General features: G+C 44.8%; 2 protein-coding genes across 14 annotated transcripts in view; both read right to left on the reverse strand.

The window, feature by feature from the left end:
* TRPM3 (transient receptor potential cation channel subfamily M member 3) overlaps positions 1–26646 on the reverse strand; it is a 593201-nt gene that overhangs the window by 259795 nt on the left and 306760 nt on the right. The window contains exon 1 of one of the 13 annotated variants that reach the window (XM_065549388.1): positions 12408–12916. The exons of the other annotated variants lie outside the window; for them this stretch is intronic. The gene's annotated coding sequence lies outside the window, so the exon portion shown is untranslated. Of the gene's footprint in view, positions 1–12407; positions 12917–26646 lie in introns of those variants that run through there. 13 annotated transcript variants of the gene reach the window in all.
* Positions 16644–18927, reverse strand: LOC135972224 (uncharacterized). The gene is made up of 2 exons (XM_065549379.1): positions 18205–18927; positions 16644–17210 (listed from the first exon to the last, which is right to left on the reverse strand). Exons 1-2 carry the CDS (start codon positions 18779–18781, stop codon positions 16735–16737), a joined length of 1053 nt encoding a protein of 350 aa, XP_065405451.1. The 5' UTR covers positions 18782–18927; the 3' UTR covers positions 16644–16734.

Here is a 26646-nt window from a genome sequence, read left to right on the forward strand (position 1 = left end):
GTATCTCCCTGTGCAATCACGCCCTTAGCTGAAGTTTTCAAAATTCTATCATTTAGTAAATTTACACTGCTTCGTGCCACATACTCCATAATTTGCACACAAAAGAAATGGGTCATCTCCATTTTTTCCAGTAAATATTTGACAGTAATGAAATCTCATTATGACTAATAATTTTTTTCAACATATACTCCAGATTTATAACCTGTACACCATGCAACAGCATGATAAACATTAAAATACTTGTGTATGTTTTGTCATGTATAGTCTCACTTTTTAAAAAGTCTGTTTGGTAGCTTATTTGCTAATTTACAAAAGTTAGTACATCCAATATTTCTATTGGCTATTTTAGATATTAGCTATGCTTCCACTCCAGAGTATACTATTATTCATACATGTAATTAAAATTATTTTTAAAACAATATGTTTATATCTATAAACATGTTTTTTTCAGAAACATTGAGCAACAGCTGCTAGTGGGTTCAGATCTAGTTTAGCCCTGTTAGCCTAGAGAGCTGTGCTGATGCTACTACAGTACATATGCTGCAACAGGTGTAGACCCTACCTAAAATTTGGACCAGAATGCCCTGTTGAACCCTAATGGCTCCGGACAGCATTGCTGACCGGGCCTGCAGCGGGGCTAAGGCAGGCTCCCTGCCTTGGCTCTGCGTGGCTCCGAGAAGTGGTCAGCATGTCCCTGTGGCCCCCAGGCACAGGGACAGTGAGGAAGGCTGTGTGCTGCCCCCGCCTTGAGCGTTGGCTCCATAGCTCCCATTGGGCAGGAACCAAGGCCAATGGGAACCATGGGGGGAGCGGGCGCCTGTGGCCCAGAGCCACCTGGCGCCCCTGTGCCTAGGAGCCAGACATGCCGGCCACTTTCGGGAGCCACAGGGAGCCTGCCTTAGCCCCACTGCACTGCTTACCAGGAGCCACCTGAGATAAGCACCACCCGTCTGGAGCCCAACCCCCAAATCCCCTCCCGCACCCTAACCCTCTGCCTCAGGTTGGAATCCCCTCCTGCACCCTAACTCCTTCCCAGAGCCCTCACCCAAACCCCCTGCCACAGCCCTGAACTCCCTCCCAGAGCCTGCACCCCTCACCCCCGGCCACACCCAAACCCAGCCCTGGGCCCACTCCCACACTCCAAACCCCTCGGCTGCAGCCCAGAGCCCCCTTCTGCATTCCAAACCCCTCATTCCCAGCCCCACCCCAGAGCCCGCACCCCCAGGCTGGAGCCCTTTCCCACACCCTGAACCCCTTATTTCTGGCCCCACCCTGGAGCCCTCATTTCCAGCTGGAGTCCTACTGCACCCCAACCCCCTGCCCAAGCTCAGTGAATGTGGGTGGGGGAGAGCAAACAACGGAGGGGAAGGAGGGATGCAGTGAGTGGGATGGGGCCTCGGAGAGGGGGCAGGGCAGGGGTGAGGCCTCGGGGCAGGGGCCAGTTAGGGCAAGGGTATTCGGTTTTGTGAGATTAGAAAGTTGGCAGCCCTATCTAAAATACAACTTTAAGCAGAGTTTAAAAACCAGTAATTGACCTTGGTTCTAAATGTGCTTTTAACCAAACACACACAATACTCCAACCCGTTGACGTTAACCATGATTCACCCTTCCCAGAGACCTAAGCTGGCACATAAGTGTCTTCCTGTAACTTGTACAGCATATGGAACATGTATATGGGACTTTCTAATCATACCTACAAAACCTGCTTTGACCAAGCCTCCTTTTTCCCAGCCGTGTGTGACAACACCCCCCCAAAGTGCTGGTGCAACTCAAACATATCTTCATGCACTCTGTCTCTCGCTGTGGCCCTAAGGACAATGGCCCAGATTTTCCCAGAATGCATGGATACAAACATGCTTAGGTGATATATTAGCTATAACATTCACAGTTGACACTTGGTTGTGATGTGTAATAAGTTGCTATGGCCACAACTCATCCCTGTTTATAGCAACCTGGCCAGATGAACGTGTCATGAACTTATTGCAAAAATGTCATAATTAAACTTGTAATATAAATGAGGCAAACACACAGAGAAAAGGGCTGTAAACACAAGTACATAAAAACAGGCTTTTAATGATGTATCAGTTTTAGCCCAGTTCCCTTCTTGTCTCAGATTTTATACCCTAAACTATTGGACCTGAAGATTCTCTTAGTATGTGAGGAGGTTTCAAGTACTACAGAGGGTATAATTAGTCAGTGTTTTTGTTGGATAAAGGAAACCTGGTGCTAAGGACAGATGGATTGGGGGACCAGAAATATTATATATAAATAACTGAGGGGAAAGGGGAAAAGGGAAGGAGAGAGTGCCAATTAAAGCAAGAGTGAAAATTAAGATTATGATAAACTAATAGGAAGTCAGGAAGTGGGATCATTAAACACACATTTTCTGATGTAATTATATATTTTAAACACTATTTGCAATTAAATTAAGACTTAATGATCTGTACATATTATAATATTGCCTTAGTAATGTAATTTCACATTTTTATGATTAGCAGCTCAAAACTGGTATATAAACACAGTGTAGATTTTCCAGTATGCATGGCTGCTTCAGAGCTGCAGAATTATGAAGAGACACAAGAGGTGTGGAAATATGGACATTTGAAGTCCTTTAGTGCTTAACGAGTCATTACCATACATTTTGTAGGGGAAGTCCTCCAAGAGCAATAAAAAATGCTTTACTAAATAAATTAAAAAAAAATTACTGTTATCTACAGTAGTGTCTCAAAATAGTATCATGTCACTATTATAAAGATGCAGTGTCTGGGCCAAAAAGACCAGATAACCTTACAGACTCTTTGGCACTCCAGAACCATTTGATTATGTTCTTTTGCTTTAAATTCCATCTTCACAACTGTCTTGCTCTCTATTTCTAAGGTTCTACCTCTTTCTTTTTCAAAGTTCAGGCCCTTTTCCTTTTTGTTTTCACGTCTGAGAGCTCTTGTTCTCTTGTCCTTTGTTTCAGCATCCAGTCGGATACTTTCCTGTTAAAAAGAGACTTCTCTGTGTTCTTCATTTTCCCTCTAGCACCTGAAAACCTTTTCCTTTCAATTCCTATACCCTTAAAATGCTAAAAATAGCTGCTTTTACCTACTGTTTCTTAATTCCTCTGTTCAGAAGCCACTGCTCTGTTATCTGCTATGATGTACTTAACTGACAAAAGATTTATTAGTTGTTGTTCATAGTTTCTCCCTATAAGAGAACCTTATAAGTGACCTTCAAAACATTTTTTAAAAATCTAATTGTAAAGTTACATGATATATGGCTCAAATACCAAAGGCCAGAGGGGTATTCAGGGGGAAAAAAACAACAAAAATAACCATTCAAAATTAACTCAGTTGCTGTGTTTATTCTTTGGGTGACTGACGCAATCTGAAGATTGAAGTGTATATTTAATGAGTGAGAAGAAGGATAGAATTATACATGCTGATTCTGATCCCTCATACACCGATTGAGTTAGACTGATAAATAATTTACTTTCGAGGCAACCAAGACATAAAATGGTTATAGTATAAAATCATCTAAAGAAATTATGTTTAATCATGATTTTTTCTTAATTCAGTTTTAATATGCACCATAAGGTATATTAGCTACAAACATGGAACCAAATACTTTTAGAGATTAATGTTAGAAGATTAATGGTTGAGAAGCTGCATGACTACATACACATAATATTTTAATTGGGGAACTAATTAAATGTGTGGCATGCTTATGCCACTTTGATGCAGATTTTTTTTTAATTAAAAAGCTCAGGTATTTAAGTATTTGTGGAACTGGAATGATATTTCACAAAATGAAGTGAGAAAAGTTTGTTTTCCCTTTTAAAGAATCATCTCTGTCAGGACAGAAGGTGATAAAGAGGATTTAATAAATAAATAGGAATTTAAGACTTATTACTCTACCAGCATGTGCATCAGCTGAAGCAGCAACCAAAACCAGCGCACATGTAAATGAACTAATAGGTACTCAGACCTGAATCAAAACAATCCCCAGAGAGGTGTTCTTAGATTTCAAGGAATTCAATGGCTTTTTTTACACTAGGAAAACTCACCAGTATTTTTTAAGCCACTGAGTCAAGCAGAGTTATAGGGTTGGAAAAACTCCTAGGCTCCAGCTACACTAGAGCTTCCATTGTTGCTACTTCTGATGGAGCTGCACAGATGCAAAAAAATGCTGGTGAATGCTGGTATAGGCACATCTGGTGCGTGAAAGCCTCCTGAAATTCATGAAGCTTGAGCCAGGGAGAAAGAAGCTTACTGTCCTTCTGACAGAATCACAGGCTATTATACAGCAGCTCCTCAGGAACTAAAAAAAGCACAAGAGACAAGAAAAGAAGCTACTTTCTGAAGAATCTTTCAATCAGCCAGTACTTCACTAGCAGTAAACTTCAGTTGGCAAGACTGAAGAGCTGCATAAGCATTGCCCAGGGTTTGGAGGACTTTATTGCCAAAATGTAGTTTAACTGAGGCTAATAAAATGTTATTGAGAGTCCAATTGTATTAATAATTTCTTCAGCTAAATTCTGGATAGATTCTGGTTTTATTACTGCTATAACAATCCTCTGATCAGTTTAATAGGTGCCGACTCCATGAGTGTTCCATCCCAGGAGCATCCATGGAAAAAACATAGTGGGTGCTCAGCACCTACTGGCAGATAGATTCTGGTTTTGCTCAGCTGCTGAGACTGCTCTTTCAGTGACCTGGTGAGTTTAAAGAAACATTGAGATCTCAAGCAAATACTCGTTGAGCTGCTTGTTGAAATAAATGAATTTCCCCAAGAAAAAGCTGGTAATAATACAAGCATAAAATCTTAGGGTAGGTCTACACTTACCCGGTAGTTCGGTGGCGAGCGATCGAACTTCTGGGTTCGACTTATCGCGTCTTGTCTGGACGCGATAAGTCGAACCCGGAAGTGCTCGCCGTCGACTGTGGTACTCCAGCTAGACAAGAGGAGTACCGCGGAGTCGACGGGGGAGCCTGCCTGCCACGTGTGGACCGAGGTAAGTTCGAACTAAGGTACTTCGAACTTCAGCTACGTTATTCACGTAGCTGAAGTTGCGTACCTTAGTTCGAATTAGGGGGTTAGTGTAGACCTGGCCTTAGTAAAATCACTTACTTTTAGAACCAAAACCACCTTTGGAAAAGATTCACCTAACTTCTGTTTCAACTTGCTCAGAGAACAGTGCCCACTATAGAAAATCAATCTTGTTCTTCTAGGAGATGTAATCTCCACGTGAGATGCATTAGAAAGGAGGTGGCAGGTGAATAAACACTTTTTTCATGGATTGCTCTTGCGATTCCTATCTTATTTTGGAATACATTCTACATCATTAATAATTGAGTGCTTTTGCTTGTGAGAGTCATGACATCTCTTAAAATATTTAAAAAAAAAAACCAAAAAAACCCCCCCACCTTCGTGACAGATAGTGGAATTATACTCCTGACATTAAATCATGAAAAGCCATTAATAATTTAGCTCACAAGGCATTTGTTTTTCCAGACTATAATTTTTAGTAATTTGGGGACAAAGTTACTTGTCATTCACTCTATCCACACACACACACACACACACACACACACAAGCTCCACTCGCACCACCTTACTGGGTTAGTATAGCTGCTGTAAATTTTGAAGAAGCAGGGAATCAACCCAAAGGAACTTGGGTAAGTGGCACTTTGTATTAATATTATAATGGCATAGCTTTAAGTCTTCCCCCACCCCCCAAGTAAAAACCTGCCACATACAAGGCCCTGTCTGAGCTCATTGGACTTAAACACAGGAGGAGAGAATGGATGACAGTGCTCAGAATCAGACAGCTTTTTTCTTCCTATCTCATAAAACTGGAAGGGACCTTGAAAGGTCATTGAGTCCAGCCCCCTGCCTTCACTAGCAGGACCAAGTACTGATTTTTGCCCCAGATCCCTAAGTGGCCCCCTCAAGGATTGAACTCACAATCCTGGGTTTAACAGGCCAATGCTCAAACCACTGAGCTATCCCTCACATGACCCCTAGAGCTGAATTATGCTGCAAATACGAAATGACAATTATGTACCAATTTGCATGGCCACCTAACCAGAATATACACAGGGCCCTGGCCAGATACTAGGTAATTAGAGTTTAAATCAACCAAGTGTTGCTAACATTACTCAAACCTCAACACATGTGCTTCTATCAGAAAATTCAAGTCAGTCAGCTACATTGTCATTTCCTGCGAGCAGGCCGAGTTCCCACCATGCTCTGAACAAATCTACACACATTCTAAATAGTTCAAACCTTCCCCTTTCCTGGAGTTTTGCTCAACTGCTAATTCATATAACTATGTAAGAACATAAAACCCCGAGGAGGTGCATTCTCCCAAAAACTGACTTCTTAGGATTTGCCTGTAGAATCTCCTCTATCCCGGCTCCTAGCTCCCTCTGCTTGTCAAAGACGTACATCATCCCCTCCTATATTCCTTATTGAAGGGAACAAGATGTTCCTATGACTCAGCTGTAATTATCCTGCGTCTTCCTACAAAGTTCTTATGTCTGACATGACTCAGGGCTCCTCCATAAAGTTATTATATATGGGGTCTGTTAGGCAGCATAGTAGCATAGCAGATTCTGTGACTTCCATGAGAGTTGGACTGCAGTTAGCTGATGGCAGAATATGGTCCCATATATTTCTGTATTAACTTGAAAAAGATTCAAGCTATGTAGATTATTTCAAGGGTCATAAAAGCTTCAGTTTGGAATTCTCTAGCAGCGGCTGATGAATAGTTCAGTATATTCTAGTGCTACAGAAGAATAGGTCACTGAAGTTCATTAATTCACTTAAAATAAGGAGAAGCATAACATGACTAAAGACAAGCAACATAGCACTATTTTGTACTGACCCTCTAGTTATCTGCAATTTTTTAATGATGGTTAATCACTAATTAATGACTTAGTTAATTGCTTGCATAACTTAGGGCTACAACAGCATGTGCTAAAACATTATCTTTTTTTAATTACATTAAGTAATGAAGAAGTAGGTTTTTTTTTAAATCTGTGCGTTTCCCAGTGGTAATCTTGTGAATATTCCAAAAGAAATATTTGTTTTCTGTATTAACATATACTTTAAAGGCCCAAGAACATAAAACAGGCCATAACATAATTACTATGTTGGCATCTCTTGCTGTGCACATAATGAGGGGGGGGGGGGGGGGGAGAGGGGGAGCGGGGGAAGGGATTTTAATGGCAGGAGAAGAAAGCAAGTACTGGGATGAGGGTGGGGGGGTGGAAGAGAGGATGAATGAATATCACTCTGGAGTGTTCTCGGCATGAAAGGGCTCAGAGCAAAAGTTCGATATATTGCCTATTACCATCTTTTAGTGCCGGGAAAGTTAACCCTTTTCTTTCTGATTTGGATAGTAGTAGGGTTAAACAAAGCTTCAGCACTTCCAAGCTGGACATTTATTTGTGCTTAACTAATCTCCCCTTCAAATTGATCCAGATACCACATATATTGCAGAACATAGATGCTCTTTTGTAAAGCACAAGGACAACGGAATCTACAGCTTCAGCCCTTCACAATGGGTACTATTTGCCAGTATATCAACAGATTCAGTTCCAGGTATGAATGTTACTGTATGAACTCTTTAATACTGGACACTAGATGGTGCTTGAGCAACTTTATGTTCCACCAAGGCAACTGAAATCAGCCTGAGCATCTTTGTTCTCCATCCTGAGGTTCCACCTGGATTGGGCTGGGAGCAGGGCATTCTCACTTTAGTGACCATCTTTCTCTGGAACTGTCTCCCACAGAACATCCCTCAGAACTGCTCACTGGCTCTCCACAGAGCTTAGTTCAAGTGCATCAATGGCTGTTTTTGCCAGCTCTTCATTGGGATACTTTTACTATGGTGGCTGGCTGTTTCTGGGCCAGCTTTGGTATTAATTTTGTTTTGAGTTCTTCTGTAAAACATCATAAATATTCAATGGAAGATGAGTACTTAATACATTTTTAAAGCTATTTTTATCCTCTCAAAAATTGAGGTTTGAGAAGGTGGCCAAAGAGGAGGAAAACATGAAATGGTGAAAATAAAAAATAATGCAAAGTGCCAAATATATAGGGTACTAAAGGATGTTAATACGAACAGCAAGTCAAAAAACACAGTAGGTTCTTAGGGAGAGGAAGTGTGGCCTTATCAGGGGTCACGGGACTCGGCAGCATAGCCATAACTGTCAGTAACATTTTCTTTAATCTGCCCCTGGAAAGAAGGTTGTGCCCCCACACTATTGGATGATTCATGTCATAGTGATTCATGCCTTTTCTAGGCTCCATTATGGCAACTTGCAGTACTTTGGGATGGTGTGCCGACCCCTTAAGGGAAGCCCCAACTGATCTAAAGTGTATTTACTTTCCTCCTGAACAGCACTGCCCATCCCAATGCTCCAATCACTACATTGGCACCTCATAAAAGATTGTGTTAATTCCAAGCGTGTGCCCTCTCAAGTAAGGTCCTTTATGAAAACTTGTAGTGTTCTAAACTCAATAATCATTATGAGTTATGTATACAGCCTGTGGCTCTCAATTTGAGTATATAGAAAACTGTGCTCATAATCTGTGCTGCAACTTCAACTCCACCTCACAGTAGGGTGGGGAGCAGTCAGGCAGGCAGGGGCACCTCCTAAACCAGTTGTTTACATTAAACTGGCTTCTATTGTCCACAGCTCAGGAAAGGACATTGTTGGACCATTAGAGTTAATGGAAAAACATTGACAACTCAAAATTGAGAAGAACTTCTTGGCTCCCAAACATCAAATCAGGAATCATGGTGGAGGAGACAGAGACAGAGAGAGAAGGCTTTTAATTGGGACTGATTTTTTTTTAAAATCCAGAACATGGTGGACAGTCTCAAGGCAGGAGGTTGTCCATGAACACTGGATCCCTTGCATATTTAGGGGGTATGTTGGGGCATGGTTTTAAGGCAACAGGTAATTCATTAGAAAAGGAATGTTATCTAATATTAAAGTGTAAAACCTGAGGTTGTGTCTTCATTTTGATTCTCTTTTTTTCTGCTTTCCGTTATTATTTCATCTTTGAATTGGTGGTTTTTCTATTAAATACACTTTGTTTATTTTTATCCCAAGCAGGTCTCTGGTATGCAAACTGTGTGAAGTGTATATGCCAAAGGGAGCTGATAACTGGGGGGTCAGATTTCATGCCTTTGGGGTTGACAAACTAGAGGGGAATGGTCTGAGTGTCTGGTATTAAAGAACTCACTGATAATGAATTTGGGGAGACTCAGGACTTGATGGCCTATTGGTATTCCCTGCAAAGTGTAACTGGGCTGGTGAAAGCCAGAGTCACACCTTATGCTTCTGGGCTGGCTACTGGTGTCAGGGATCTGAACCACAGCTACACAGCATTAAGCCTGCCAAAGTTACAGGGTAAATGGTGAACGAACCCCTTACCAGTCTGGGTGGTCCCGAAAATGTCCCTCCATAACACTGGACCAGCAAAAAGTGTGACTCTCGCTAAGGGACTATGACCTCCCTAGATGGTTGTGTTTCACAGGCATTATGAAACTATCAAGCTCAGAGGTCACACAAATGATAGCAGAAGGTAGAGCTGTCTCAGCAATGCGCTTAAGACTATGGAGCTCCCTTCTGAGGAAGGTAAAAATGACCATAGACTTCATCACTTCAGACCAAGATGTGAGACTAACTTATTTAACCATTACCTGAACTTCCAACAGCAGCAAAGAAGAAAATAATGATACATTTTTCAATCTAATTTGAACTCTTTCTGCAATAGGGAGGCAGAATATTTATACCCAGAGCTTTAAATGTATTGGACTGTAACAGAATCCACTCTCTGCTAGGTTCCACCTCATGGCTAGGCACAGCATAGCTGCTCCCTCGCTGGGCTAGCACCCTCTACTAATGGTTGCTATGGTAGTTCCTCTTCCAATAACTTGGCCCTCTGGCCGTGTCATCATATTAAGTCCACCCCTTCCAGGGCTACTATTGTCTGAACTGAAAATCCCCAAAACATCTAACACAAACAAAAATCGTTCTTCCTCTCGAGGGATTTTCCTCAGCCTATCTTCAGCTCATCCAGTAAGCCCCTTTGCTGGGCTCAATAACCCTTGTAGTGAGCTTGTGCGCTCCCTTCTCTGGGGCTGGTAGGGGAACCCAGTCCCATCCTCTACTTTGGATTCAGCCTGGGCCCTGTACTGACCAGCTAGGTCTGCTTCTTTACATGTGCTGCAGTTTTTCCAGGGCTACTTCCTATCCAGCCTCTTAAGTTTTCCTCTGAGGGGGTCTGTCTCATCCCTGCTTGATCAGGATCCCTCCCAGGCCTCCCTGCCTGGAGAGCTTTTCCCAGTTTCTTCCCTGTTTGGTCAGAGTCCCAGCTGGAGCGTTTTCCTTACTCTGAGCTTTTTGCCTGGCTCTCTCCCCAGCTGGGCTTTATTAGGGTTACCATACGTCCGGTTTTTCCCGAACATGTCCGGCTTTTCGGCAATCAAACCCCCGTCCGGGGGGAATTGCCAAAAAGCCGAACATGTCCGGGAAAATGCCATCCGGGCACTTCCCCTCCCGCGGCTGCTCTGCTCCTCCCCTGACTCTTCGGCTCTGTTTAAGAGCCGAGCTGCCCGAGCGCTATGGGCTTCAGGCAGCCCCCTTGCCTCCGGACCTCAGCCGCCGGCCGGGCACTTCCCGGCACAGGTTCCGGAGGCACAGGGGCTGCCCGAAGTTGGTAGCGCTCGGGCAGCTCGGCTCTTAAACAGAGCCGAAGAGTCAGGGGAGGAGCAGAGCCTCCGGCTGCGGCGGCTCTGCTCCTCCCCGACTCTGTTTAAGAGCCGAGCGCTACGGGCTTTGGGCAGCCCCCATGCCTCCGGACCCTGCGCCGCCGGAGCCCGGGAGGGGAAGTGCCCGGCCGGGGGTGCAGGGTCTGGAGGCATGGGGGCTGCCCAAAGCCAGTAGCGCTCGGGCAGCCCGGCTCTTAAACAGAGCCGAAGAGTCGGGGAGGAGCAGAGCCTCCGGCCGCTGCGGCTCTGCTCCTCCCCTGACTCTTCGGCTCTGTTTAAGAGCCAGGCTGCCTGAGCGCTACCGGCTTCGGGCAGCCCCCATGCCTCTGGACCCTGCGCCGCCGGAGCCCGGGAAGGGAAGTGCCCGGCTGGGGGCGCAGGGTCCGGAGGCAAGGGGGCTGCCCGAAGCCCAAGCGCTACCGGCTTCACGGTTTGCCAGGCAGCCTCCAGACCCTGCGCCCCGGGCTGGGCGCTTCCCCTCCCGGGCTCCAGCTGCGCTGGGGAAGCGCCGGCCGGGGGCGCAGGGTCTGGGGGCTGCCCGGCAAACCGTGAAGCCGGTAGCGCTCGGGCAGCCCTTTCCACGTGGCTGGGAGTGGGAGGGAGCGGAGTTAGGGCGGGGTTGGGCGGGGAAGGGGCGGAGTTGGGGCGGGCTGGGTGGGAAATGGGCGGGGCCAGGACCCCATGGAGGGTCCTCTTTTTTTATTTGTTAAGTATGGTAACCCTAGGCTTTATCATTACTTAAGCCTGACTCATTCCCCCTTCAGGGAGCAGAATGTGGCTGTAGTGATTTCCCCCAGATAGGGCTCATTCTGCAATCAGGCTGGCTTAGCTCCAGGCTCTCCAGCCCACCCTGTTACATGTAGTGCCTGCAGCAATATCTCACTAGTACAGATAGTGTACAGAATATGTGCATGTACAGGTAATGACAGAATAAGTGCTTTCAAATAACCATGATATCAAAACAAAAAAATATTTGATGGACTCTTACTGCCACAGAACAACTAATCCAAAACATACAAGATTTTTCTGACTCAAAACAAACATGGTATACAAGGTAAAAACAAAAACATTCCAGTAAATTTCCATAGACATTGTAAGGGTCACCAGGCTAATAGAGATCCTTGCAAGCTTTTACACACCCTAGAATTGAGAGGAGTGCAGTGGTTGCCATTAGACTCTTTACAGTGGTTGACTGCTAAAAATTAATGTTACCATGTAACACGCAGTATTATTTATATAATGTTAATTATACAAAAGGGAAAACTGTAAAGAGGTGACTGATAACCCTTGTATGTTGATTGAATGTTTCAGTATCATTGGAAGACATAAGAGGAAAAAATTGCTCTCCTGGAGGCATGGAATTGGTGGTATTCTGTTGTACATGGAAGACAGGATTTGGTAAGCTCACACAGTGCCAAGGATATACCTTTGTGCACGGTACACAGATAGGGCCACAGGATCCACCACTAGAAAAATCCTCTAGTCTTTGCCCACTCTATAGAAGAGATAGGAGAGGAAAGGGCACTAGATTTGTGAACACTGCTAGGCAGGAGTGTCAGCCAGTGGGGGAGGATTCTTTCCTTGTTTCCATTATGGGGTCCTGACTAGCTGTCACAGGGTGCACCACTCACCACTGGTTTGGCGCCTCCTTCTGGTCACTCTGAGGATTAGCTCTTGAGTTCACTGCCCTCTTCTGTGGTTTGCACGCTGTCTCTCTCTGGTCTGCAGACCCTCTCTCACTCCAGGAATCGCAGTGTACTCTTTGTGACTTAGCCCTCCAGCCAGGTCACTCAGTGTTCCCCTCTTCCAGGGTATCAAAATCCCTTTTCCCTTGCAGTCCTAGGCAGTCTTCCCTCTCACTGCCTCAGGTGCCATTCCCTCAGTGTCTGATAGGGGAACCTGGGCCAGTCCTCTACTCCAGGTTCCAGTCCAGGGACCCTCAGCTCAGCAGTTCTGGGCTTTCCTCTCCCAGCCACCACTGGTCCCTTGACTGCTTCCTACCACACTTGGTTCCCCTTCTCCCTCTGGGTGTACTAGCTCCAAAACCCTCCTCCCTCTATCTAGGGAGTGCCTGCAGCCTTTCCCAGCAGACCCTGTCTGTTGCTAACTACCTCATTTTATACAGGCCCTGCTTGTTGCTGCACAGCTGAGCCTGATTTCAAGTAGTTCCCTTCTCCCTGGCTCCTCCTCCAGGTGCAGCCTGTGGAGTTAATTGGCCTGCCTGGCCATCTTAACCCCTTCCAATCCTGTGTGAAGTGGCCACCTCATCACACTAGTACTCAACTGTTATTTAGACTGGGTGTTAGAAATAAGACTCAGGCCAAAGTAGCCTGTCACTATTCACATCTCTACATTATTATGATTATTTGTGTGTGGATTATCTAGTCTGTGATGAACAGATTTCATGATATGTGAAAAATAATGAGAGAACTCATGTGTGTTGAGGAAAAAAAAAACTAGACAGATTGATAGGTATAATTGCTTAGAGAAAACACCGATTCTATTGAGATGATCCCCTTTCTTTCCATCAGTCTGGTGTCAATCTACTTAAATGTTTCCCTATTTAAATTTGTATTGATTAGGTTGATACACTGAATATTATTAAGGCTGCTAGTCTGTCATGGAGGTCACAGAAGTCACAGATTCCATGATTTTCCAAGACCTCTATGACTTCTGCAACGGCAGCGTCCAGCCATTCAAGCAGTTCCCAGAACCAGCCACACTGGCCACTGCTCAGGCAGCCCCAGGCACCTGGCCCGGGGGACCACCTGAGCAGCTACTGGTATGGCTGGCCCTGGGGACTGACCACACAGAGGTCCACAGCCCTGGGGACTGCCCTAACAGCACCGGTCCCAGGGACGGCTGGAGCAGCGAGCAGCCAGGGCCAGTCAGCCCCCATTGCCGGAACAGCAGCCCCCCCAGAATAACAGCCCCCTGGGGCCCTCCAGAGCAGCAACATCCCAGGAGCAGTGAAGATTAAGTCAGGGGTAAAGTCATGGACAGGTCACGGGCCATGAATTTTTGTTTATTGCCAGTGACCTGTCTATGACTTTACTAAAATACCCATGACTAAATCTTAGCCTTAAATATGAGTCTTTCCCTTCTCTTCCCCCTCAGTGGTGATTTACATTTTGCTGAGGCGAAGGAGGATCCTTCAAATTTTTCCCTAGCTGAATGAAACCTCTAAATCCTTTTGATGTTCACTCCTTGCTAATACACAGAATTTTCCCAAAACACATCATTAGCAATGCACTTAGAGAGTCCCTGAAATGTGTTTAGTTACTGCAGGCAAAGGCTTTTTTGTTCAGATGTAGGTTAAAAAATGACCCATTGTTAGTTATGCTAAATGAATAGCTGCTGAAATAGTAGTTGGAGCATAGGAGTTAGGTTATAAAACACCAACATTATATAACATCTTCAATAAGAAGTCGTCAGTGTACTGTCTGTGTGTACGTGCATCTTACTGAAATCTTTTGCATACAGTATAAATATATTTGATGTCAACTTTCTGAAATATGGGTATAAATATAAATGTATTAATAAATAAGGCCTTGTCTACACTACGAGAGTAGTTCGATTTTACTTGCATCGAATTTTTGTAATCGATATTGCAAAGTCGAACGTGTGTGTCCACACTAAGGACAGTAATTCGACTTTGTGCGTCCACACTAACGGTGATAGCGTCGACATTCGAAGCGGTGCACTGTGGTCAGCTATCCCACAGTTCCCGCAGTCCCCTCTGCCCATTGGAATTCTGGGTGTAGCCGGCAATGCCTTCTGGGTAACAAAATGAGTCGAGGGTGCTTTTGGGAAACTGTCGTCATCCGTCCATCACTCCCGCCCTCCCTCCCTGAAAGCGCCGGCGGGAAAACAGTTCGCGCGCTTTTCCAGTCATTGACAGCGCGGACGCCACTGTACTCCGAGCATGGAGCCCGCTGCGACCATCGCTGCAGTTGTGGCCGCTCTCAACGTCTCGCAGCTTATCATAAAGGTTTCCCTGAGGCAGATGCAGAAAAGTCAGGCAAGGAGGCTACGGCACCGCGGTGATGTCCTGAAGTCTGAGAGTAGCACAGACCTGTCAGAAAGCAGGCGACCCAGCGCCGAGGACATCACAGTGGCAATGGGTCATGTTGATGCCGTGGAACGGCGATTCTGGGCACGGGAGACAAGCACTGAGTGGTGGGACCGCATAGTGCTGCAGGTCTGGGATGAATCCCAGTGGCTGCGAAACTTTCGCATGCGGAAGGGAACTTTCCTGGAACTTTGTGAGTTGCTGTCCCCTGCCCTGAAGCGCAGTGACACCCGGTTGCGAGCTGCACTGAGTGTACAGAAGCGAGTGGCCATAGCCCTGTGGAAGCTTGCAACGCCAGACAGCTACCGGTCAGTCGCGAACCAGTTTGGGGTGGGCAAATCTACCGTGGGGGTTGTTGTGATGCAAGTAGCGAAGGCAATCGTTGATGTACTGCTGCCAAAGGTAGTGACCCTGGGAAACGTGGAGGCGATCATAGATGGCTTCGCAGCGATGGGATTCCCAAACTGCGGTGGGGCCATAGATGGAACTCACATCCCTATCCTGGCACCGGACCACCAGGCCACCCAGTACATTAACCGAAAGGGATACTTTTCCATGGTGCTGCAAGCACTGGTGGACCACAGGGGACGTTTTACCAACATCTACGTGGGATGGCCGGGCAAGGTTCATGACGCTCGTGTTTTCAGGAACTCTGGTCTGTTTAGACGGCTGCAACAAGGTATTTACTTCCCGGACCACAAAATAACTGTTGGGGATGTGGAGATGCCTATAGTCATCCTCGGGGACCCAGCCTACCCGCTAATGCCCTGGCTCATGAAGCCCTATACTGGCGCCCTGGACACTGAAAAAGAACTCTTCAACTACCGGCTGAGCAAGTGCAGAATGGTGGTGGAGTGTGCTTTTGGCCGTCTCAAGGGGAGATGGAGAAGCTTACTGACTCGCTGTGATCTCAGCGAAACCAATATCCCCATTGTTATAGCAGCTTGCTGTGTGCTCCACAATCTCTGTGAGAGCAAGGGGGAGACCTTTATGGCGGGGTGGGAGGTTGACGAAAATAGCCTGGCTGGTGATTACTCACAGCCAGACAGCCGGGCGATTAGAAGAGACCAGCGGGAAGCGCTGTGCATCCGGGAGGCTTTGAAAGCAAAGTTCCTGAGTGAGCAGGGTAACCTGTGATTTTATAGTTTGTGTACTGAGAAGCTAAACCTGCCCCCGTTTCTTTACCCAGGTAATGTTGACTATCCTATCCAGTTACATACCCCCTTCACCCCCCCTCCAACACACGTGTCGAAATAAAAATAGTTCTACTTTGTTAAAGCACACCGTTTTCTTTAATACTGTTTTAGCGGGAATTTTTTAAAACTGGGACGCAGACTGTGGTGCGGGGCGGGTCTAGTGTTGTGATGCGAATGCAGCTTCTAAACTCAAGGATTGACAGGCTCCGCTGCGGTGGGATGCTTGTTTCAACGGAGCCTGTCAACCCTCCTGATCGGGACTGTGTGTATGGGAGGTCTATTTGACTTTGTGGCAGGGGGAGGACGGTTACAGATCCCATGCTGTGTGGCTCTGTGATCCTGTCTAAGGACCGGCGCTTAAGATCTGTAACTGCCCTCCCCCGCCACAAAGTCACAGAGCAACCCACCCCCCCCAACATTACATCAAAACAACCTCCCAGACTAACCGGGGCAACTAGTCACTGCATCACTGCACTGTGTATGTGCCCTGCTGCTGTGCCTGCCCCCGACTATGTACCCTGCCAAAGGAGACTGTCCTGTCCAATTTCCAACCCCCTTTCCCCTCCTCCTCCAAAAGAACATGATTGAAACAGTAGTTAACAGAAACGAATTTTTTATTATCAACTACACATGGCATTGGGAGGTGAAACTTGGACGTGGGCTTGTGTCAGGCGGGAAGGAAAGAACTTTTCAAATTTTGGGAAATGAGAGCCTTCTGCTACTAGAGCTCTCTGCAGGGGTGGAGTGAGAGTTAGCAGGGACTCTGCCGCCTCTCCTTCTTTGCACTTTGGGTGAGGTGGGTATGGGACTTGGTGGCGGGGGAGGGCGGTTAGAGATGGACTGCAGCGGGGCTCTGTCCTCCTGCCTCCGTTCCTGCAGAACATCCACAAGGCGCCGGAGCGTGTCCGTTTGCTCCCTCAGTAGTCCAAGCAGCGTTTGAGTCGCCTGCTGGTCTTCCTGCCGCCACCTCTCCTCCCGATCCATGTTGGCTTGGTGCATTCGGGTCAAGTTCTCCCGCCACTGGGTCTGCTGTGCTGCCTGGGCTTGGGAAGAGGCCATAAGCTCAGAGAACATGTCCTCCCGTGTCCTCTTCTTCCTACGCCTAATCCGCGCTAGCCTCTGGGAGTGTGATTCCAGGCTAGGTTGTGAGACAGTCGCAGACGGGGCTGTGGAAATGGGAAAAAGGGAGTGAATTCCTCAGAAAGATAAATGTAGTTGTGAACAAAGAACATAGTCTTTCTCTGTGAACAAGACCATGCACAGCACCTTTCACATGCGCACTCAGCACAAGGTCGAATTCTCGGCCTTCGCATTCTGTGCCTGGGGTCTTGAACAGCACATTTGAGAAGCGAGGCAGCACAACGGAATTTCTGTTGCAGGCAGACATGGTAAGCCGTACACTTGTGGCAGTTTAAAACTTTTATATTACCACTGGCCTCATTTCACATTTAAATCAATGTCAGTCCCTGCTGCCAGCAATCCGGCAAGCGGGAACTCTGCCCCTGTCCCACCCCCTCGCGGCTGTCCCCGGGAATGATCCCTTTCGGCTGCCCCTCTCCCGCCTCCACCGCGTGGCTGCAAACCAGCGGTGACAGTTCTGTAAAGGAACGGGAAAGCAGTCCCAACACTAACATTCCCCTACCTAATTAAAAGCAGGTCACCATGGCCGACATCACCCTGATGAGGATCTCCGAGAGCGACAAAGAGAGAATGCTCCGGGAAAGCCTCCAAAGACCAGGGCCGTATGCCGCCCTGCTGTGCAGAGCAATGATCCCCGAGTACCTGATAATCTCGTGGCGCGGCAACGTGTCGTACTTCGGAGGACCCAATAAGGCCGCTCTCCCCAAGAACCTCATGCAACGGCTTTCAAGTTACCTCCAGGAGAGCTTCATCGAGATGTCCCAGGAGGATTACTGCTCTATCCCCGCACATATAGACCGCATTTTACTGTAGCTGCAGTAGCAGGGAATACACAGTAGAGCGGCTTGTGCAGGACAATCACTGAAAACCGGACATTGCTAGATTTCTTTTCAAAACTTGCACTGCCCCTTACTAAACCGTTAAGCGCCTAGGGCACACTAATCATGAACAACCCATTCTTTTAATTGTTAATATTCCTGTTTTGTTAAAAATAAATGTTTAGATGTTTACAACACTTACTGGCTGATCCTTCACCAGATTCTGTGTCCGGGGTAATGGCTGGGGACGCTTCGTAGGGGATCTCTGTAAGGGTGATGAAGAGATCCTGGCTGTCGGGGAAATCAGCGTTGTGAGAGCTGCCAACTGCCTCGCCCTCCTCATCTCCTTCCTCATCTTCCCCGTCCCCTAACATGTCTGAGGAACCGGCCGTGGACAGTATCCCATCCTCAGAGTCCACGGTCACTGGTGGGGTAGTGGTGGCGGCAGCACCGAGGATGGAATGCAGTGCCTCGTAGAAACGGGATGTCTGGGGATGGGATCCGGAGCGTCCGTTTGCCTCTTTGGTCTTCTGGTAGCCTTGTCTCAGCTCCTTGATTTTCACGCGGCACTGCGTTGCATCCCGGCTGTATCCTCTCTCTGCCATGTCTTTAGAGATCTTCTCGTAGATCTTTGCATTCCTTCTTTTGGATCGCAGCTCGGAAAGCACGGACTCATCGCCCCACACAGCGATGAGATCCAAGACTTCACGATCAGTCCATGCTGGGGCTCTCTTTCTATTCCCAGACTGCACGGCCATCACTGCTGGAGAGCTCTGCATCGTTGCCAGTGCTGCTGTGCTCGCCACGATGTCCAGACAGGAAATGAGATTCAAACTGGCCAGACAGGAAAAGGAATTCAAATTCAAATTTTCCCGGGGCTTTTCCTGTGTGGCTGGTCAGAGCATCCGAGCTCGCACTGCTGTCCAGAGCGTCAACAGAGTGGTGCACTGTGGGATAGCTCCCGGAGCTATTAGCGTCGATTTCCATCCACACCTAGCCTAATTCGACATGGCCATGTCGAATTTAGCGCTACTCCCCTCGTCGGGGAGGAGTACAGAAGTCGAATTAAAGAGACCTCTATGTCGAACTAAATAGCATCGCAGTGTGGACGGGTGCAGGGTTAATTCGATTTAACGGCGCTAACTTCGACATAAACGCCTAGTGTAGACCAGGCCTAAGAAACACCATCTCTAAATTAGTTAGGCTACAGTAACTGGTCAAGTGGTTGTTTGTGCCAATTCATTTAGGTACCTGACAGAGATTAATAACGGAAATTTTATCTCCAGAAGTTTATTGTTCCAGTCTCCAGACTGAAACAGGGTTAAAGTACAGACTATGAGATGCCTTCCCCCCCAATTACAAGTGCCTTCCTCCAAGTCTTCTCCCTCCACCACAAAATAGTCCCTCCCCCGCCCCCATTCTTCCTTTGTGCCTAGATTCAGCTCTATCTGCCTTTGGTATCTACCCCAGATTCAAAATACACAGCAGCTTTGCCTTGCATTTTAGCACAACTGAAGATACAGATATACATTAACCCAAACTATTTTTTAAAAGAAATAAAAGATTCCTTTCATTTCTATGCTACTTAAAGAGATTCTCCCTGAAACTTGACATTGCAGCTATTTACATTTGCCCCAACAATATTTACATTTCCCCCAGCCTCTGTAAGGTGCTCTGGATGAAAACCACTATCTAGGCACAATGTCTAAGTGCAAAGCCCTTGTAATTATCTACAGATGTTACATGTATGCTATTTTGTAAATTATACCATTAACTGGTATTTATATGTGCCGACTACTTTTTGCTGTTAAGCACTGTGCAACATATTTGTCTGCATTTTATTATAGCCAATTAAATTGTACTCCATAGTGATATAACTGCACTAAAGACACTGTGCATGAGAAAAAAGATATAACAGCTTAACTAACTGGGCTTGGTGACTTTACTTGGTAAAATACCATGGCTTGTGTTATGCAGGATGTCAGATTAGATTGTCATAATAACCCCTTCTGGTTTTAACATTTACCAAAGTACAAAAATAGCTCTCCATGCACGCACAGACAGAAAGAAAAAAAAATCACTTAACCAAGATTTTCATGACACTTACTTAAAATGCAGAGAATACCTGCTCAGTGATACTAAGAATACCAGGCAGCTAGTCATTCACCGCACAGCACAGATGCTGTCAAAACCAGATGCAGTGTGTCCTGGACTTGTTGCCCTATCTACATACAAGGAAGTTGGCCATTTACCAAATCTGGCGGCCATTCTCCCATATGTACAAGTCTGCTGTGTGTAGCTCTATCCTTTGAGAATGAAGGCGCATCTAAAAGTTGTGAACAAGCTACAAAGAAATATTTTTTGTCTCTGAGCCTTGATTTTTATTTTTTATGGATATCAGAGATGATCAATTAACTGCAAAGAGTGGGCCATAGGAATTACAAGAATCTGTTGGGGTGATTGCTCTCTTATTGGTAGGCTCCTACAGAACAGAGAAGCAGTAAGTATAGATCAAGGGAAGCTAATTAAGGATGAAATAGTACTATGACTGGACAAGAAAGATCAAAAACCAACATGGATTCTATACAGAAAAATCACGCCTCTGTAACCTAATAAAATTCTTAGAACAGATAATAAAACAACATCTCAAGGTAGACATAAATCATTACATTTTCAAAAAGTTACCTTCAGAAAAAGCTGTACAGGGAATTGATCTCATGACTATTAAGATACAATATTTTGTAAAAGATGAAAAAGTGATAAAGTACGTCCCCTTTTCCTGGGAATATCCTCTGCACTGGGGTGGCAGAATAATGATGGATCAGAATAAATATTGTACATCGTCCCCTGAGTATTCCTTCTATACCAAGGGAATCCCCAGGTTTTAGTGTCTTACCAGTAATGAATATTTATATAATGGTAGTATCCAAAGGCCCCAATTGGGGTTGGACCTCCATTGTGTCGCGGAACATATAAACACAGAAAAAAGAGACAATCCCTACCCTGAGGGCCTAAATCTAAAGACAAAGGATATGGATACAACAGACAAGCAAATTAATACAGTTAAAAATTGGCACAGCTACACTAGGTTAAATGGCTGTTGGTAGCAGTTACTTTAAAGAAATCTGAGGTGAAAGATAAGGAGGAAGGGAAAAGGAAAAGATCCTCTCTTTATTACTGCAGTCAGATTTGACCAAAGTTACAAGAATCAGGAAACATTTAACAAGTAAACTAGGATTTAGGGATCCCTACCCATCATCAAGCTGGCTAGATTAAGGTTTTATGCCTTACACCCCAGAGCAAAATTTAGAAGTAACCAAAATATACCAGAAAGTTTCCTCTAGGTCATGGTACCATACTAAATATTAGGTACTAGTGCTATTGCCACTACTAAAAAAATTAGCAGTTGTAGAGCCCCTACCAGCCTTTATGCAAAGAGACCAAAATCTCAGGGGTATACAAAACTGCAGGTGTTGAGACAAAGGTCCACAATTCACCAGTGGCCCTTGTCTTTACAAGTCAGATGTTTTCCCCACGAGCTGCCTGAGGCTTTACAAATGTTAGAATCTTTATAGGAAATCATTAACTCCCAAGGGTATATCTGCCCTCTGAGCCCCCTCCCAAAGGATTACATATCTCAAAAGATAGTTCTCTTTGGGCCAAAAGAAACCTGATGAGGTTCAACAAGGACAAGTGCACTTAGGACGGAAGAATCCCATTCACTGTTACAGACTAGGGACAGAGTGGCTAGGCAGCAGTTCTGTAGAAAAGGATCTAGGGGTTACAGTGGATGAGAAGCTGAATATGAGTCAACAGTGTGCCCTTGTTGCCAAGAAGGATAATGACATTTGGGCTGTATAAGTAGGGGCATTGCCAGCAGATCGAGGGATGTGATCATTCCCCTCTATTCGACATTGGTGAGGCCTCATCTGGAGTATTGTGTCCAGTTTTGGGCCCCACACTACAAAAGGATGTGGAAAAATTGGAAAGAGTCCAGCGGAAGGCAACAAAAATGATTAGGGGGCTGGAGCACATGACTTATGAGGAGAGGCTGAGAGAACTGGGATTGTTTAGTCTGCAGAAGAGAAGAATGAGGGGGGATTTGATAGCTGCTTTCAACTACCTGAAAGGGGGTTCCAAAGAGGATGGATCTAGACTGTTCTCAGTGCTAGCAGATGACAGAACAAGGAGTAATGGTCTCAAGTTGCAGTGGGGGAGGTTTAGGTTGGATATTAGGAAAAACTTTTTCACTAGGAGGGTGGTGAAGCACTGGAATGGGTTACCTAGGAAGGTGGTGGAATCTCCTTCCTTAGAGGTTTTTAAGGTCAGGCTTGACAAAGCACTGGCTGGGATGATTTAGTTGGGAATTGGTCCTGCTTTGAGCAGGGGGTTGGACTAGATGACCTCCTGAGGTCCCTTCCAACCCTGATATTCTATGATTCTATGATTTGTAGCAAGGGTACAAAACTGATCATAGGCACTGACTTACTCAGATCCTGGGGGATGCTCGACCTCTCCTCTGCCCCAGTCCCCGTCCCCACTCCACCACTTCCTCCAAATCCCCACCCCGCCCCACCTCTTCCCACCCCTCTGCCACTTTTTCCTGCCTCTGCTCCTCCCCCCAGCACCTCCTGCATGCTGCTGAACAGCTGATTGTGGCGGGTAGGAGGCGCTGATCCGAGGGGGCTGCCGGCAGCTGCTGAGCACCCACTATTTTTTTTCTGTGAGTGCTCCGGGATGGAACACCCATGGAGTTGTCGCCTATGAAACTGATCAGAGGATTGTTATAGCAGTAATAAATAAATATACTGTTAGCCATATTCTGTGTATAGGATAATAGCAACTGTGCTACAGTACCATTGGGTCATACTCACAAAACCATAGAAATGGAGGGCCACAAGGTTTATTTTATAGTATATGTGAAAAAAATATGGAGAATGTCTTCATAAATAAAGAGAGGAAGGATAGCCTTGTGATTAAAGCACAGGATAAGAGGTGGCAGAAGTGGGTTCTACACCTAGCTCTCTTCAATGGAACCATCTGATTTTCATTGTTTCGGTTTAGGAAAAATGCAGTTGAGACTGAAAAGGTCCAGAAAGGGGCAATAGTTTAGGGATACTGAGTTACATATGACATGAAATTACAAAAATTAAGACTATTAGCCTAGACAAGGGTTGAGTTAGAGGAGATATGTTTGAAGTATTCAAAATCATGAAAAATGTATACTAGAATAAAAATATAGTCTCTCACTCCTTTTGCCCTATCCCATAATACAAGACTCAGATTTAACAACTGATAAATTCAGCACAATCACGAGGCACTGCTACTCTACACAATATATAGCCAACTTGTAGAATTTTCTGTCAGTCAATCAGAGAACTGACTGGATTTTTTAAAAAAGGCTGTTTAATTTTATGAACTTTTAAAACATTGGTAGTTATATAAGCTAAAATTAAAAGTAATCAGATTTTATGCATCAAGATGCAAACTGATCACCTGAAGATGTTAAGTAGGAATATTTTCTTCTGTGAGGAGGTTTATCCAGTTGGCTGGGGGGGGGGGGTCTATTGTTATCTTTCTCTGTGGCAACAAGTACTGGCTAGCACTGGAGGATAGATATTGTACTTAATGCCACTGTATGGTACAGTAGGTTGGCTGTAAAAAGAAAGGGAAAACAAGAGTATGGTAACAGGTACTGTATAGTATGTTTGCTTATTTATTTATGAAGGAAATGCTGGCTCAGGGGAAAAATAACTTCACAATACATTGGGCTATGTGAAACAAGGAGTTGGAGAGCTGCCCATATACAGTGCCCTTGTACATAACTTTTAATAAGACACCAGAAGTTCCAACCTAATAGGTTTTTTAGTGTTCCCTTAGTATTGGAGAGAAGATCACTCAAGATCACAATTTCTGCTAAGGAAAATAGTTGCTGTTTTCTATTGTTATCAGCCTCCACTCCTGTTTTGCCATTTGCAATCTCCTGAGGTCACATGGATTCACATGTGGAGAAACTTCCTGGCCGATTGTATTGCCCACATTATATAACTTTTAAAATCGTATTAACATATTTTATTGAGGATATGGAAGAGTCCTTTAGGTAATATGTCGTTAGAGGCTATGAACCTAAAGAAGAAACCCTGCCTTTCCACATTTTTTCATAATCCCTGAATCTTTCCCTCTGTTCATCTTCTGCCTCATGTTACAGATCAGACTTCACAATTTGGAGCAAAGCCTGATGAAACCTGGCTTGGTTAGATTAATTGGCCAGTGTATTCTGAGGATTTCAGCTAACTTCCAGGTTCAACATCTCAAAACAAACAAACAAACACAACCATCAAAGAACAGTTCACTACCCTAACACATACTCTGTCAAAATCACTTGGAATCCCAAATGCCCCAGATAACAGAGAAGAAGCTCAGCGACCCATTCTCAGTTCAGCATTTTATCTCTTGCTTTTTTGATCAGTATTAAACACTTCAGAGTGTAAGCTAATGTGATTTATAAATTACAGGGTATGTTTTAGACAAAAATCGCTGCAAGCCAAAAGAGGAACATATCCTAAGTAGATGACTATGGTTGAAAAAAGAAAAAAAAATTCATCAACGTTTTATTTTAATTTCAGTCAAGGAGCACTAGCTGCTGAAGATTAGTAAGAAAACCTGTAGTTGAAAAAAAAAACTTTAAATGAGATGATTCATGATGAAATACATTTGAGAGTATTTACCAGATCTGTGCCTGGTCTTGCACACAGAGATTTCTAATCTTTAATATTAAATAAACATTACTGATAAAACACACAGGGACAGATCCTCAGCTGTGAATGAGGAATATTACTCACTGCAGCTGGAGGTGGGGTAGAGGACAATGGTGGATTTAAGCCATATTTGCACTTCCCAGTCATAGGGCTGCTTTTTGTGGAACTGTTTCCTGAAGGCTACTCTAACCACACCAACCAGCAATAGCCCCAGAGACTGCTGGAGTCCAGAGATGCCCTGCAATATCCTTTGTCCCAAGTCACATGCCCCTGCACCGGCCAGAAGAGTGTGTTTGGGCTAGGAACCATTATAACAGTGATTCAGTACTCCAGAATCTTCATACATAGGGTTAGGAAGATTAAAAAACAACTTTCCAATAGATTTTTGTCTTTTATTATTTGACACACACTGGGCCTTTTCCTAGTTGAGGATATTCAGCCCATTATTGAAGGGGCAACATTTTGCTAGGCTAGACTGTGTGTTTAACACCTAGCCCTGTGTAAATGGTGATGTGGAACTGTACCAGCTCAGAGGGAGCACTGAGAGGAACTGGGCCTGAAGGAGTGGGGAGAGAGGATGGCGTGGCACGCAGGCTGTACCACTCTTGTTCAGGAAGGGTAATGGGCGGAGTGTGGTGTGCGTATGTACGTACTCCTTACAGCATCCTTCCTGTGAATGCATGTAAGGGCCAAACACAATCTACCCATCATAATGATTTTGTGTTAAGTAGGTGGCTTATAAAAAGATAAGCATTCTACTACTGCACTGCTAATAGAAATTCTCTGCAAGCTCAGATGATAGAGACCTGATGTGAAATCCTGGCTTCACTGAAGTCAATGGAAGTTTTGCCATTGACTTCAATGTGGAAGGATTTTACCCCGATGTCTCTGCTCCATGCTGCCTGTGTGCAGTACAGATGATAAATACATTGGCATGTATATAGCCACGGATTTTTCACAAGGTGGTTTTAAAAGACATGGCCTCAGGTGTGCACAGATATGTGATGGCAGAGTGGTGTCCATTTAAAAAGTCAACAGCTATCCCACACAGGTACATAAAATACCAGAGCATTTCTCTATACTTAGAATAGCTGCAGAGTCTTTATTTACCATTGCATGACAATTATTGGTAAATGTTGAATTTTTAAAGGCAATCACTGTATCTCATAATAGCATTTCCCTTCTGTATGTTGCACTTCTGCAAAGAATTTACACCAGTATGTTTCGTAAAAATTTGAATAATGGGAACACTTTTTCACAAAGTTTTTCATGAAGAATTTAGGAGGGTTTGGGTCAAAATTCAAAATCTTGTTTTGTTTTTACCAGCTCTATAACAGCTGGAAAAGTTGAAAAGAAACTTTTTGTGAAAAGTCATCAATTCGTTTTTCAATCAATTACAAAGTTCAACCAGTTCTAGTTAAAAGCAGTTTTGATGATTAACAGACAGTGCAACAATTCAGTGCATATATCCATATCATGCTATTTCAGCTACTCTGATTACCTAATGTACCTTGTGCAAATTCATTCAATCAAAGCATCTCTTGATATTAGATTCAAGGCAGGATAGGAATAGTCCCTATCTAGAAGCAAAAGGTGCTTTCTGAATATTCCCTTAATCAGCATATAAAATCTTTGATTCTAATAATACCATAATAAAATGGCCAGCTTTTCAATTTTATAACAGGAATATAATCACACTCTATTAAGATGGGACATTACCTTCCATTACTTTACTTCTGTTTCTTAAATTTATTGGAGTGAACTATCAACAAAGTGAAGCATGTATAAAATACCATTGAACTTTCCAAAGGTCACATTCTGGTTTTGTATACATGTGCATGGTTTCTATTTATACCCAAAAGCCAGAACATGGCCATAAGTGCAGG

The sequence above is a fragment of the Chrysemys picta genome, chromosome 6 (assembly GCF_011386835.1).
Source record: "Chrysemys picta bellii isolate R12L10 chromosome 6, ASM1138683v2, whole genome shotgun sequence".
In the NCBI taxonomy this organism is placed as follows: domain Eukaryota; kingdom Metazoa; phylum Chordata; order Testudines; family Emydidae; genus Chrysemys; species Chrysemys picta.